The sequence below is a fragment of the Prinia subflava genome, chromosome 11 (assembly GCF_021018805.1).
Source record: "Prinia subflava isolate CZ2003 ecotype Zambia chromosome 11, Cam_Psub_1.2, whole genome shotgun sequence".
NCBI classification, from domain to species: domain Eukaryota; kingdom Metazoa; phylum Chordata; class Aves; order Passeriformes; family Cisticolidae; genus Prinia; species Prinia subflava.
In genome coordinates this window covers 10,551,422-10,566,619 of record NC_086257.1, presented here as the reverse complement: position 1 = coordinate 10,566,619, position 15,198 = coordinate 10,551,422, and the positions used below count along the sequence as shown (strand labels likewise).

The following is a 15,198-nucleotide window of genomic DNA, read 5'->3' as shown; positions in this document are numbered from 1 at the left end:
CTTCCGCTTGCTCTGCATTCATCACGGCTTTTTACTCGCTCTTCAGTCTCTGCTAACAACTGCACTGGAGAGGCCTAGGAAAATCCAAACAAAAGGCTGTTAATTGCAACCTAAAGGTAGAATGAAGTCGGTTTTCTCAGTCAGTTTAGTAATCCTAGCTGCCAAAGAGCTCCGTTATCTTGAGAAACATGTCAGAGAATATTCTTCAGTGTATAATCATCTGAAATGGAGTACTTTCTTGCTGGAGCTGTGTTTGGGAGAGTGAATGGGGCAACTTGTAATATGAGCAGATGAAAAATAGTATGAGTAGAGCGCTTCACTGGGACGAAAACTTGAATGCTTGCACAGACACCACAGAGGCCCTGAAGTGTTGCTGTTAACAGGCTGTAACTTCATGTGTGAAATAGGTAAACAAGTACTGTTTTCACAGACTGTTAGTGTATATGCCTTGAACATATTTCTAAGAGTCTTTGAAGTGCTGTACTTCCAGTAACGTAATTATTAGACCTAAACTGACAAACTAAGACTAAACTGTGAAACAAGTGTATCAACTTGTATCAGGCTTTCAGTTGGCACACGGTAAAGTATTTATGATCTGGTAGCAAGTTTATTTTCAAAGAAACATTCATATCCACAAAAAATCCACAGAAAACCATAGTATCTAAATAGTTGATTCATCCCCTGTGTATAAATAAAATGTTGAATAGACTCTTCATCTAAAGTACAGGACTGAACAACAAGGACCTGTGTTGATTTTCGAGCTCCGATAGAGTTTGCATGGTTCTGGGAAATCACTTAATATCTCCTTTTCTGCAAGCCAGTCCTGTAATGCTTATTTGCCTTGCAAAGGTAAAGTGGAGACTGAGAAAAGGGGTGGCTGCAAAGCAAGTTAAGAATCTCCTATCAAAAGTCAGAACAAATGGTTTAGTTTTCATGAAAGTAATCTGGAGTCATTGCACACACGTCTAATAACTGCTGCTTGATAAGAGTCAACTTACAAAGTTTTGATAAAGTCATATTTCACTAGACAGTGCTGTGGCATGTTACTACCTTGATTTGGTTCATATCTGCATTTTTTTCTCCCTTAGATAAGTAGTAGCATGTGAAACTGTTCAGTTTGTCAAATGAAGGTCAGTTCAAAGAAACTTCTAAATGTTAAAAAATTTCTCTGGACTCCCCTGATTCCACAAAATTGATTTGGAAGTCTTTCAAGGATTGACTTTACTCACTCTAAGCAATTGCTGAGACACTTTAAATTTGATGACTTTACTGTCCACTTGGCTAGTTCTTCTCCTAAGCCTGGGGAGTCTGTTTCAGAAAGTGAAAAGTTTTGAGTGACATCTATTCATTGGTACCAAGAGTGACATTTACATTGGAGACTACAGGAACTATTGCTTACAAAGGAAGAGAATATAAAATCCACATGACAAAGGCAAACCAATGAGGGATTCAGCTCAGTGGGAATGGTAACATCTACAAAGGTCAGTGGGATGAGATTTAAGTACAGAGGAAGGAGAACAAGGATGGATGAATCCATAGTTCTTTTAATGGTCTTTGATCCCCTTTGCTTTCTCCCTGTGGGCATTAGTAGAGGAACTGGGTACATGAAGAGCTTTATTATATGCTTGCAAATGGTCAGAGGTTGAATTTAGACCCTTTGTGGAACAAATGTGAATTGTAATGAATCATTTCACTTTGTGTGTGTATATCTTTTTTAATTAAAAATAGTCTACACATTGCTGATAGTAATGAATGTTCTCAAGTCTTAGAACTTGTTAACTCTCCCCAGGAAAGCCTGTGAGGCATTGAACAAAAAGTGAAACATGCAGACACATCCAATTATTAACTCTCATTTATCTGCACTAGAACTGGAGGTAATTTGTTTTCTTTTTCTGTTTAGCACTTTCAGACCATGTTAAAGACGAAGTTGAATGTCCTAACTCTTCGTAAAGAGCCTCTCCCGACAGTGATCTTCCATGAACCAGAAGCCATTGAGCTGTGCACCACAACGCCCCTCATGAAGACCCGGACTCACACTGGATGCAAGGTACTCAGAAGTGTAAACTGAGGGAGTGAGACCACTGTGGAGGTGTCCTGTGTGATTGTGAGAACTCTAAAGAGCCCTAAGTAGCCAACACGGTTCTGGAAATTCCATTAACTGCTACCATTACTATAAAGTTTTTGAAGCAAAAAATCATTGAGCATTTCATTGACCAGAAATTTTGGGCTTCAGGAGGAAAAGGTTGGGTTACATGTCATGGTGCAAATTGTGGAGGATTTCTAATAGCCTGTGATGAACTGCTGCTTGTAAACACAGACATTATTTCTTTGAGGTCTAGTGTTGCAGCTTAAAACTTGAGGTTAGTTTGGTTGTGGTTTTTTTTTTCTTTGTTTGTTTGGGTTTTTAAAGATAAAAAAGGAAGAAGGGGGGCAGGAGACTTATGTCTTGATTTGGTTAAAAAGCAAGATCAATTTGCCCACTTACATCAAAGCAGAGCTTCTGCAAAGGCTATTCCTCTTTTTAAAAGTTTAGTGGCTTAAGAGCCTTGAGTGTATTCTTCTGTGGTAAGAAACCATATAAAAATAGGAAACAAATCTGCTCTGTTGGCATCTTTTCTTGGAGTCATTTTCCTTGATCACAGAGCTCGCCTGCTCTTGCAGGGCCATGGGCAGCCTTGCAGACTGAGCTGGGTACCAGTCTGGCCTGTGCTGCCAGCTGGGGCTTGGCAACTGGTTCCCCTTCACCCAGCCTGGCTGCCAGTTGTAGGGAGCATCCTGCCCTCGAGGGTCTTCTTGAAAATGGAGAGAACTGGGCTTCAGACTCCCCTGCTCTGCAAAGTGTTAACTCCAGGAGAGCTTTTGCTTGATGCTGTGTGTGCTGGATAAGATCCAAAGTGCATTTAAATGTCCTAAACCTCTTCCCTGCCACAGTGTGTACCTGAACACGTGCACACACACTCTTCCCTGCTGGGGGATCTGCTGTGAGTGAGGTGGGGTGGGAAGAAATTGCTTTCCCCTGCTTCTCTTGGCATACTGTACTTGGGCACATCCAGGCCTGACACTTCCTCAGCAAAGTTTCTTCCAGGGAAGTGTCACTTCCCAGGCGTTTGACTCTTTGCCTGTCACAACAGCAGGAGCAGGACTCTGCTGCTGGGTGTTGAAGCAGAGCTGCATCACCCTGTGCTGATGCAGAGGAATGCAGGGGAAGCGACCCTAAGATGCTTTGTATGGTAGCTTGCAGCATCTGCTCTTCCATGGTGATGCTTTTTGTCCTTTATGCTGACATCTAATGAATTTTCCAGAATATTAGCTATGATCAAAATGGTTCACAAAGTATCTGGCTTTCACCTCCAGTGAGAGAGGTCAGGCGTAATAATGCTTTTTGAAATCAGTTTATCTTTGTGAATGTGTATAGAATTTAAATGAAGCTTTTTATTCAACTTACAGTTCTTCAGTTGGGAAAGAATTGCAGAGAGACGTTGAACTCTTCAGTGAAGAGAATCTCATTCTATATTTAGGTCTCTTTTATTTATTCATTTATTTTTCCTGTAGTATAGCATAGTAGTGCTGACTAGGGAACATCTGCTACCACAACACTCCCGTTTTCCTTCCTGCGCTGTTTTTCCTTCTCCCCTTCCCATATAGCTAGTTTATCTCTTGTCAGTCCTGGAGTCTTGTGGTGGTTCTGGGGTAGCGGCCAGGCCCTCTTCAGGTGATTCAGCTGTTGTGATTTTCAGTACTTGCCTTGGGAAGATGATTCTATGTGTATGTTGTTCCTGAGGCTCAGAAATCCTCTCCTGTTAATAACTGAAAGGCTTCAATTTTACATAGTCTCTGTAGTCACAACCTCTTTCTTTTCCCCCTCTTTTTTCCTGACTAAATGTGTTCTTCCTGCCAGCTCTTAATATATAATTAATTTTCCTGTCCACTTTCTCCTCCAGTTATTATTTTTTTGCTGGCTGATACAATGGTAGCATTGCCATAAAAAAGCTAGAATTTTATAATATGATTTTTTGCCCTGGCAGATCTGATCTATTCCTGGTATTCTGGGTGTAAGGCAGGAAATGCTGTGGTGTTGCTGGTCCCACCAGGCCTTTCTGGTTCTGAGACTTGGGCTTTTCAGGCAAGAGCACAGCACCCAGTTTCTACTTGCTTTCATGAGTCACGCTTTTTTGATCCTTAATCATTTTATTCCTCTTGACTGAAATCCCTCCAATTTTTCTCTGTAATCCCATTAATGAGATAGCATCAGTCGCCTGACAGAGGCTCCAGACATCGAATTTTATTGCACAGTTTTAACATAAGCCTCAGCTGGCACCATCTTGTTATGAGAACTTGACACATGCAATTGCTTTGCTATTTAGAGGTCTGGGCATTGGTTTTCTGATGTAATTGCTCTTTTACTCATCTTTTCATCACAAGGCAGGCTTCTCTTTTTGCTTTCATTTGCAGTTAGCTGCTGAATTTTGAAGAAAAAAAACCCTTTTTTTTTTTCTGAGATCTGGTCTTATTTAGTAATTCAATGGGATGGTTTTAAGAATAGCAGGGAAATGTCTAGTTTGAAGTAATTTGGGGGAACTCCCACCAAATCTGGAATTCAACAATTGAACAAATTCAGAGAGCTTTCCTTTCTTGTCCAGTTCCACATCTGATGCAACTTTGTTGCCATCGTGGTTTCTCAAATATATTTTTTACTTATAACAGAAGGGTTAAGACTCATTCCTTCTGTGACTGCATGTCTACACCTGCCTGCTTGGGTCTGATGTGCTTGTTGTCCTTCCCACCCTTCTGGACTCGTGGGCCTGATTTCCCCAAGCAGGAGAAATGGATGCTGTTAGCAGTGATTGCAGCACAGAGCTTTAGGTGCCCACCTCTGGGAGTTTGTGGTGCTGGCTGCTCACTCTGCTGGGTTGACTCGGGGGCTGTAGCCCCCAAAGGGCTCCTTCTTGCCCTCCTTTGCCTGCCAGCCCTGGGATCAGAGTGGTGCAGCTCCGTGCACTAGACAGCCTAAACCAGGATTTCTGGGTACAATAAAGTACTCAGGCTCTGTGCTTTTCCTGGGATATAATTTGCTTTATTTGAACTGCAGTGTGCAGTAGCTGGGAGGCAGGTCTGTGGTCTGAGGAGCTGCAGCTTCTTGTCCTCCTTCAGCTGAGGATGCCGAGGCAGGGCACTGGGCTGCAGTGCCCAGAGAGCTGCCATTTCTCTGGGACACAGCTGGGGACCTGGGTGCATCCTGCCTCTTCCCTGCAGTGGGTATGACATTTATGAATGCTGCATCAACAAGGGCTAGGTCGGCAGCTGCCATAAAGAATGGAAAAACCCAAGTGGCTGATTGTATACCTGTAAATGGCAAGTCTCAGCTTAAGCTAAACCACCCATTCCTGAGGAATGACAAAAAAGAGTGAGAATAAATCTTTTGTTAGTAGCTGGGCCACACTTTCAGTCCCAGGTTCTGATTTGATTTTATTTTAGTAGGGCATGTTTTCCATTCGGGTGTGAGTGTGATTTAGATGTGTGCATATAAAAAAGTGTTCATTCTTCTTCATTCCTAAGGATTTCAAATAGACTGTGGCTGTCCTGCTTGTAGGTATTTCATGTCAAATGGGTACTCCTGTGTTTGAGCCGGAAGTCTCCTTTTCACTTAACCCAGCACTAAGTATCACCAGATGGAAACACAAAATCTGGAGTATCTCCAGAAAATAAGTTACTCTCTACTCAGAAATGCCTGTTTTCTCCATGCCTTTTAACAGATTTTGTTTAAGTTTTGCATGGTTTATTCTTCCTTAATGTTGTAACTGGCTTATATTGATTCTAATGTTTCTTGATTTCTGTCCCTTTGAGCCATGGTGGTGGCACGAAGGGAGCTGCCTAAATGACTTTCTCTCTCTTGATGTAGCTTTTCCAGGCACTGGTGCAGTAATGCAAAAGGACACAGGTTAAAAATGCTGTCTGCAATTTTTAAAGTGGTGTATTAGGTTTAATTTTTTTTTCCTTTTTATTGGAAGACTCTTCAAAGTGAAGTCGACGCTGAATAATCAGCACCGGGTCAGGCCATCTTATTCCTCCAGTTCCCACCAGTGGACAAGCTTTTCTCAGCAGCCTGAGAGGCTGAGAGGAGCATAAACAGTGCAAATAATTATATTCTTATGAGTATGCTTTAATGAAATAGGAAAATACATTTTAGTGATATGGTATTTTTGCTCATTGCTTGCCTGTCTTATTGGATTGATTTGGTGAGCTTATTAATTCAGGCTTTGTGGAAGGTATGATGTGGAAACTTCTGTGATGATGTATCTTAATTTAAGGTGAATGAAAGTCTTGTTTAACAATTTGTATAAATGGTGTTTGTGGGGTAATAGTGTTTTAAAACCAAGTGTTGCACATACTGATAGAGATTTCAAAGTAGACAAGATGTAACGTAAATAAATGGAGTTTGGTCTTTCAGAATGGCTTAATAACTCACTCCCAAAGCAAAAAGAAAGTGTTTCTTGTACTAAGCTGGCTGCAAGCAGGTGATGACAGTGGGGCCAAGGCCACAGCTGGGCTTCTGTGGCACCAGTGTAGTGCCAGCAGTTGGAAACCAGCCTTGACCGGTGTAACTCTGGAGCACACCTGATGCTGATACACGTTTGCCAACCCATGAACTGGATTTGGGGTGTTTCCTGGGACAGCTGGGTAGTGGCTGAGATGTCCTGACCTGTGCCTGCCCTCCAGCAGCAGCTCTGGTCCCTTTGGCAAAACCACAGCCTGTTGCCCTTGTTCCTGTTCTTTGGCTTTACTGGCTGCTGCCAAGTTTTCATTTCCCCCTCTGTCTCTCTGTCTTTCTCCCATTTTTCTTTTCCCAAAAGCAGCTTTCCCCATTAGAAATGACTCCATCACCTGTGGGCCCTACTAATTAATCCTCATGCATGTGAAATTATCTCACATGCTTTGAGCAACAGGATGTACAGCAGTGCAGCAGGGACTGGAATTTTGGGCTGCAAGGGCCAAACAGACAAATGGGGATACAATTCAGCATCACAAAGTTACTCTAGGACGTTGGGGAAAGCTCATAATAAGCTTATAGGATGAATAGAGAGTAAGATTGATTGACATTTAATTATGATCCGTAGAATTACAATGTTTCTCATTGGGATACATATTAAAAAAAGAAACTGTCTTAAAATTGTGCTCCTCCATTTGATTCTAATTCCTTGTATAAGGGAGTCATTTAGGAATAATGTCTTCTCAGATATTACTGCCTATTTTTGGTTTTCTGCCTTGTTAATTTTGATTGCAAAGGCCTTGCAGCAGGACTGTCTCTTACCACATACTTGCAAAATACCCCATTTTTACTCTACCCCGCATGCCTCTACAGCAAATTTAGTAGTGCTGGGTTGTTGCTTTTATTGGTCATTGCATTTTTAAAACTTATAATGTTACTTTTTTCCCTGTAGACCAGACTTTCCCAAGCTGTTTTTTCCAGCATTTCTGGCGTATGCAGCCTATTCCACTGGTGTCCCATCCTAATCAGCTCAGCCTGCGGTGGCCAAATCTGTTACCGCTTGAGCATTCAGGGATCCAGCATCTGCTGCCTCTGGGGGCCCTTCAGCATCTAGAAAATGTTTAAATTGATGAGCCATCCTCCCCGTTTCAAACAGCCCATACAGCAGGGTTTTGGTGGTGGCAATTTCAGCCTCATTCCTCTTCCCCTTCATTGGTCCCCACTGCCTGAGTTTTAGCTCTGGGCCGTTGAAGCGTGGGCGAATGGCTTCTCTCTGCTGCCCTGTAATTGTGTTACTGTGATGGGTTGGTTTTGTGTCTTCACGCTGAATCAGACAAAACGCAACAAGAGCACTGTCCCTCATGCCAGTGCCCAGAGACCAAGGTACTCTTTACTGATTTTATGTCCTCTTGACTCAAAATGGCTGAAAATGCATCCATAGTCACTCTGGGATGGTAAAATCCAGATGATATAAACAGGTAGTTAAAAATCTGTTGCACGTTTATTGCTCCTTTGGCTACTGAAACCATAGTTGATTGGATTATTGGACTTATTCTTAAAACCACCTCACTTTACACTTATAAAACTCAATAAAAGTGCTCTCTTTGCATCTATAGAATGGCCAAGGATGATTGTTTTGAGTGCAGCTGTAAATATAAGTCCCACTAGCTGCCTGGTCTTCATTACCATTTTGTAGGCCTGTAATATTAAGATGTCAATTAACTTTAATAAAGAAACAAATTAAACCAGTTAGAAAAGCTAATTGTACCATCACTCCCCAGCCTGCTATTTCCCATCATGTTTCATCTGGGTTAGATGCACAGAGGGTTTTCTTCTTCTTGCTTTATTAAAGGCCTTCTACTATTATCCTTAAGCATTACTTATTTTGTGTTGTGGGCTGTGAGATTGTTTTCCTGGCTTCTTTCTCCCCTCATAAAGTGAACCAAAAGGACACACATGACTTCTTGCATGGGGCAAAACTTAGTAGGTTCACTATATTTAGATATAGATAAAGTGCTGGTTGGTGAGAGTTGTAGAGGCTGTAATGATGTGTTTTCCAAAGGTGACATGCATCAAATAAACTAATAACCAACAAGCATGCTATATAAACATGAAATATGTTCTTTACTTTTACTTTGTTTAGTGTTATAGAAATAAAAGAAAAAAAAAGAAAAAGATGAATCCTGAAGTTGTGGAAGAGTAAACTGCTTGCAAAAACCTTGAAACATGACTTTGTTGGCTGAATCTTGTTTTAACATTGAAAATGAAGAGTTGCATGTCACTTCTGTTTCAAAACAAGCCTTGTACCTGTGGAGCTGCTGAGTTTCACCCTGGGCTGTGCTGTGAGCAGGGTGGGATGAGCTGTGCAGGACGACAGCAGCCCTCAGGCAGCACTCACTGCAGGGTGTTTGACACTGCCCGCTCTCAGCTTAGGAAAGAGTCTCTCTTGCATAGGATTTTTTTAATTACATGCATGGAAAACCCATTTATGTCAGTGAGAATTTGTACTTTAAATGAGTGCAGAGGATCTAATAGAAACATGAAGGGTAGATGCAAGTGCAGAAAGTTGTTAAAGCACTGTAGTGCTTCATTTCCTGATGTCCAGGAGTCTTAGGTGGAGAATATAAATTGGGTAAAGCAATTGAATGAATCTTTAACTGAGCCTGCCTTAAATAGTATCTTCTGCAGTGTTCGGTTTTGCTGTGTTGGATGTATTTTGGCATAACTTTATTTGCTTATTGCTAAAATGGCATTGTAAGAATAATGTATACTGAGAGCAGGGGAAGTTATGTCTTATGTCCTGTCAGATATGTTGGTGGTATTTGCTTTTTCCTTAGCATTTGCACTGGTGACATTTTTCAAGCCATGGTTCAAATAAAGGGCATCTTGTTATTCAGGAAGTTCTTACATCCCATCTAAAAATGGTCATATATTGCAGTCAGCTTCATATGTCTGCTTTAACTACCTTCATAGAAGAAAGTTTTCTTCATAGAAGAAGTCTATTTTCAGTGTATAGTGGAGCAACCTTGCTCTGAATATATGTATGTTAAGTAAAGGAAGTCAATTTTGCCTATTTCAGTTTCCTTTTGGATTTTCACTGAGAAAGTGTGTCTCAAATAATTTTAAAGGGCTACATGAAAAGAACAAGACCACCACCTTGGGAAGACAGCACTGGTAACAGGGAGGATTTCTGGGAGCTGCCCTGCATGTTTGTGGCCAGCAAAGGGCTGGAAATGCCCTGGGTGCAGGCCCTTCTCCCTGTGGCTCCCCTTGGATTTGCTTCCAGATCAGGGCATGAGTTGAGTTTCATAGAGATGTGTGAAAATATGCTGAAATAGCTGTGTGTATGTGTGTGTGCACTCCCAGGAGGACTGAGGGACTGTGGCCCCTGCTTGTTGGGCTGCTTGGGAAGGCTTCCAATGCAGACAGACCGGGCACTGAGAGAGGTCCCCCTGCCCCAGTGCTGACAGTTTGTGTTGAGGGATCTCCTCAGTTCCTCAGAGCAAGGCTCAGGTGCAGGCTTTGTCTGTGGGCAGGCCTGTTCCCAGCACTGCTTTATCTTGCATGGGTAAATAAAAGCAGAGAGGTTGCACCCAGTAAGTCAGGCTTTGCTCAGATATATATGTGTGTGTCTGAGCACATTTTCATTGCCGGTAGACTGTAGAAAATAACCCCTAAAGAATAAAATCCCCTTGAAAACGCAAGAGTATAGAAAGTCACAGCATCCATTGCCATGTTGTGCTTTGCTTCTCCCCTTGGTGCATGTATTTTATCACTTGCACAACAATTGTGTACATTACGTTTCTTTGTACTGCTGTAGTTCTGCCCTTTTAGTGGATGCATTGGGTCTCAGTGAAGAAAGTGGGTGACAGTACATGGTGTGGAGCCTGGGAAAATGTTTTTAACTTAAACAGAAATCCCTTTGGTTGGAATGTAGCACTTTCTTTGGGTTCAGAGCTTTGACATTATTATTTGCCTTTGTTTCAACAAAAGCTTGAATTGGAAGTCATTGGCCCTTGATTTTGTTAGTAAATGGTATGTATCATTATTATAATATTAAATAAATATTACTTATTTATTTTTAAGTCATCTAAATCAAACCTCTTAGTGTACAACAAGGCACTAAACAGTTTATATTTCATTCAGTTATGGCAGAGATAGTGATTGGCATTCAAAGACCACTGTGTAAAATGCCAACATATAGGAATTAAAAATTCTCTTTGTTTTGTGACTTTAAGAGCAAGCACTGTCCATTCCTGAATTTCCACCCTTGCTTGTAAAACCAAAGGGAAGCTTGTGAGGTACTGAGGGGTCCAGACACTGTGTGCAGGTGAATGCTCAGTCACTCTTAGGGTGATTTGTACTTCTGTAGTATTCCTGAACCAGAAAGATTCCCCAAGCCCCTTCTGAAAGAGCTTTGTTGTCCCCTGCTGCTCAGCTGCCATTCTCTGCCAGCAGCCCTGTTTGCAGAGGTCAGATCAGCTCACCAGAGCTCAGGGGAAAGCCGTGTGGGCACACTGTATGTGGATAAAATACACAACGGGAAAACCGAAAAAGATGATGAGAATTAAAATGCATACTTCTACTAAGTAGTAATGCATTGAATGAAAGTACTAAAAAGCAATATATATTAATGAAATTCCTTTGATGCACAAAGCTCCACAGAATACTTCTGTATCTTGAAACACAAATGTAAGTTGTTTTGTCAGTTTTAGAAATACCACTTTTCAGGGTACTTGGAGCTGTTGTTTAATTATAGCTGTCTTTGTAGGAGATAATGTACCAAAATAGCTTCCTCTGAAAGAATATTTAAATTTCAAAACCAATTTAATCTCTGTACTGCAGGAAATACTTAAATTTGAAATTCCAAATTTATAGAATACCTTAGGAGATAATCTTCAGTTACACATATATACAATATCATATAGCTTATGCCAGTGAGTTCCAGCTTTTGCAGTCTGGCACAAAGCCAGGACACCAGTGTGAAGCACAGTTGCAGTTGCAAGGTCTTAGATAGCTACAGATGTGTCAGGGTATTTAATTTTTATGCTGTAGAAAATATTGTGCTCATTGCAATTGTTCAGGCAAAGCCTTCTGGTCATAGGAGCTAATTGCTTCCATAATAATTAAAGTTCAAATATCTAAGACCTAATAGCTTTAGACATATAAAAATTAAAATGAGATGGAAATTTATTATGTTGGCTACGCTGAGCAGATGCTGCAGTCACTGTCAATTGTTTTGTTCTAGTGTGTCCTTGAGAAATGTTTCCATCTTTGTGCGGCTGTTGTGACCTAAGGATGGAGCAGTGGTTTGTGTTGCTGGAGAGCTCAGGGAGCTGCTGCTTCTCCACGGCCCTGGGGGCATTAGGGACCCTGCTGTGAGCTGGCTCAGGAGGAGGAGGCAGCCTTCCTTTCTAGCACATGAAGTTATTCTTTACAGAATCAAAAAACTTCTGGTTCTGCGGTTGTATTGTTGCAATGGGCACCTCCCCACTCACCAGCATGAAATGTGGCGGGAGAGGTGTTGGCAGATCTTTTCAGATGCGCTTTTTCACAACAAAGGCATGTGTGCTTATTCTGTGAAGGTATTCTGTGCGGCTCTTCCCCTGAAGCCATGGATATTGTTTCTTTGATTTCCATTAGAATACTGCAAAATTTGCATTTGGCACTGGGTACCCACTGCTCACACTAGTTTGAGCCAACAGGAGCCTTCTTGGGAATTTGTAATCTCTGGTTACAGCTGTACTATGCTCAGACCCAGCAGTACTTATTTTGGGGCCAGTCCTGTGTGCTGAAAGCTTCCCACTGGAGCAAATGGCACTGGCAAGCTCATGGGCTGAAATTGGATTACTGATCCATTCTCCTGCAGATGAGGTACCAGTGGCCAAACCCGTAGGTGCACAGGCTGCCGGAATGTAGATTAATGGTGCAATCCAAAATGCTTTATGTCATGAGAGAAAGGAAGGTCCTTTGTGCCACCTCTGTTTCTGTTAGTTCCAGAAGTATTCCTGTTCTCCTTGTGCTGTTGCGATATATTCTGCAATGCAGTGTGATGTATAAATGTATTAGCTCAGAAGTCAAAGAAAATTTTCCATTGCAGGATTTGGATGTCAGTGTCTGAGACTAATAACTTTTTTATTTATTTTATTAAAAATTATGTTCTTTCCGTAGTTAATTAAAAGTTCATTACAATAACCATCACAATGCTTCTGGGCAACTTTAAGGCCTCATGCATGGTATCCATTGCTGATCAATTACCTTTACTGTAAACTCTTGTGAATATTTGACTTGAGGCTGATGGTAATTCAGTAAGCTTTCTTCTCTAGGACTCTGAGTTGTATAGGGATAACAGGTGCAACAGAAGTATGAGGGTGTTTTATTTGTGTTTATTTTTTTCTCTGAGAAGACAGATCAAGTTTAAAATTTACAGTCTAGTTTGGAAAATAAGTACTTCTAAGTTAAGAACTTCCCTTGTATTACCAACCCAAGAATCTCTGGTATTCACCTATAGTAATTTCACAGCAAGATCCTATTAAATGATACATATTGCCACAGAAGTAAAATACTGAATTTCACAGCAATGTAAATTTGGGATTAAGTTTATCAGGTTTTATCAGTGAATGATAAACTAATGTTGAACTGGTAGTACGCTGTTAACTTTATTGAAACAGAATACCCACTGAGGTTGTGGTCCATCCTTTTTTGGAAGCTGATGTTTATTTGCCTGTTAGATTGTAGGATTGCTTTCTGAGTGCTAGAGCATAGCACACTGAGGAAAAAGAATTACTGAATTAATCAGCTAGGGCATGATGACATGATCTTTTGATTAAAGTACCCTCAAGATTTAAATGCCATGGCAGTGACCTGACTTTATAATCCCCAACTTGAGATGCAGATAACCTTACATTTAATAGATGCCCACACAGAAACATTTAAAGTAGAAGAACACTACTTAAGTGAGCGAATTTTGGAAGATGAACAAGTTGAAAGAGTCTTTATAAGTGTACTTTATGAAGTTCACTGGAGATTCATTGAACTGTTTGCTGAGAAAGATTTGTCAATGCGTAGTTATTTGATGGGATTTTTTTCTCCCCTGGGGATTTGTTTTATTTCAGTGTTTGTTGTGGGTCCCCCCATGCCGCAATGTATTTTTTAAAAGAGGGAAAGCAAGTTTCAAGTCAGAAACAGATTTAAATTAATATCTCCAAGATTAGAGAAAGATCTTCCTAAAGACTGGTACAGTTGAGTAGAAATTGGGAGAGATGATAAGGAAAATAGAAAACAAGATAATATATGTGTGTTGTGATTATTTTGAGAATATCATTGAAGTTGATTCTGAGTGTTCTCTGGAACAAGATGAACAGAAAACCAAACTGGTTTTCAGTCCTTTATGAAAGCTGCTTTTTTGACTGAATTATCTGTAGGCTGGGAGTAATTCCCCTGTGCTGATGTCTGACTCATTCTTACAAATAGTGCAATAATACACTTCAGCTTTGTCAGCTGTTTGTAACCACAGTGGCCAGAATCCCCATGGGAATTATCATTAATGAGATGCAGTTTTTGGGTTGGCTTTGCTATGATATAAATTGGCATACTTCCTTTGACTGAACTGCCATGTTAAGTTATATCATTTCAGAATCTGGCGTTGTAGTTTGACATGTGGCTTGGAGTTCCTATTGATTGAAAGCAGTCTGTTAATAAAATCAAAGTAATTGAATACAGCCTATGGGAACCAGTACTGTTTGTCATTTGTGATTAGGCAGAAACATTAAAAATATTAAGTAATTCATGAAATGATTTTTATGAAACAGCATAATAGTAATCTAAAGAAAGGTGTGTTTTCACTCCAGAACTTTGCCTTGAGTTGCATTTGCAGGCTTTCATATAAGGCCAAATAAATTGTGTCACTCTGCATTCTCAAATGGGAAAATTTATATACATCTAAGAAATATGTTGTATATGTAATTTAAGTTTGGAACCATTTCCAGCACTTCCTTATAGTGAGGATAAACTGAATTACTTTAATTACCAGTGACTTACTGATGAACTGCTCTAAGGTTTTTGTTCTGCAAGACTTTCCTTATCTGCGTATAAAGGGTTTTGTTGAATGTTATCAGTTTTATGCAGACAGTGTGTGTCTTGAGGGTGGCACTTGTCCCAAAGCAAGGGTGGGCTGTAGCTGTGCCCTGCAGGGGTTTAGCGTGGGGCGCTGGCTGCAGCGGGAGGCACATCCCAGAGACAGCCCCTGCTGTGGTTCTGTGCATCCCAGCTCCCGGCGGGCCCTGAGTGGCACCCCTGAGCATCATTTGGCAGGGTGATCCTCTTGTGGAGCTTCTTTGAATGGTTGCAGCCCCCAAGGAACTTGCTGGCCTGGCTGCCTGCCCAGCCCCAACTCCATGGGCACAGCTCCCTCATGCTGCTGTGGTGCTCCACATTCTCTTGGGCATGTTTACCTAAGGTGCAAATGTGGCCTTTTAAAAAATTGTTCAGTTTGTGGGCCACTAAATAAAAGATGGGCAGGAAGACACATGGTGGGATCTCTGTGTCCTGATCCTGCTCAGCAGCTGCAGTTGTGTCAGCTTTTCAGTTCCTGTGTGTGGCACTGTCACAAGCAAGTGAGCCTGGGTTAAATAGATAAATAAAAAGATAGGAATTGATCAGGCCACAGATTTGGGATCTCCGTGTACCTCCCTGGGATGCTCACTACTCCT

The 15,198-nt window shown here is 41.2% G+C and overlaps 1 protein-coding gene across 4 annotated transcripts in view; it reads left to right on the top strand.

Moving 5' to 3' along the window:
- PID1 (phosphotyrosine interaction domain containing 1) overlaps nucleotides 1-15,198 on the top strand; it is an 87,139-nt gene that overhangs the window by 31,887 nt on the left and 40,054 nt on the right. For all 4 annotated transcript variants that reach the window (XM_063408428.1, XM_063408429.1, XM_063408427.1 and 1 more), the window contains exon 2: nucleotides 1,901-2,047. In XM_063408428.1, coding sequence (XP_063264498.1) covers nucleotides 1,913-2,047 — 135 coding nt within the window. In that variant the 5' untranslated portion in view covers nucleotides 1,901-1,912. The remainder of the gene's footprint in view (nucleotides 1-1,900; nucleotides 2,048-15,198) is intronic.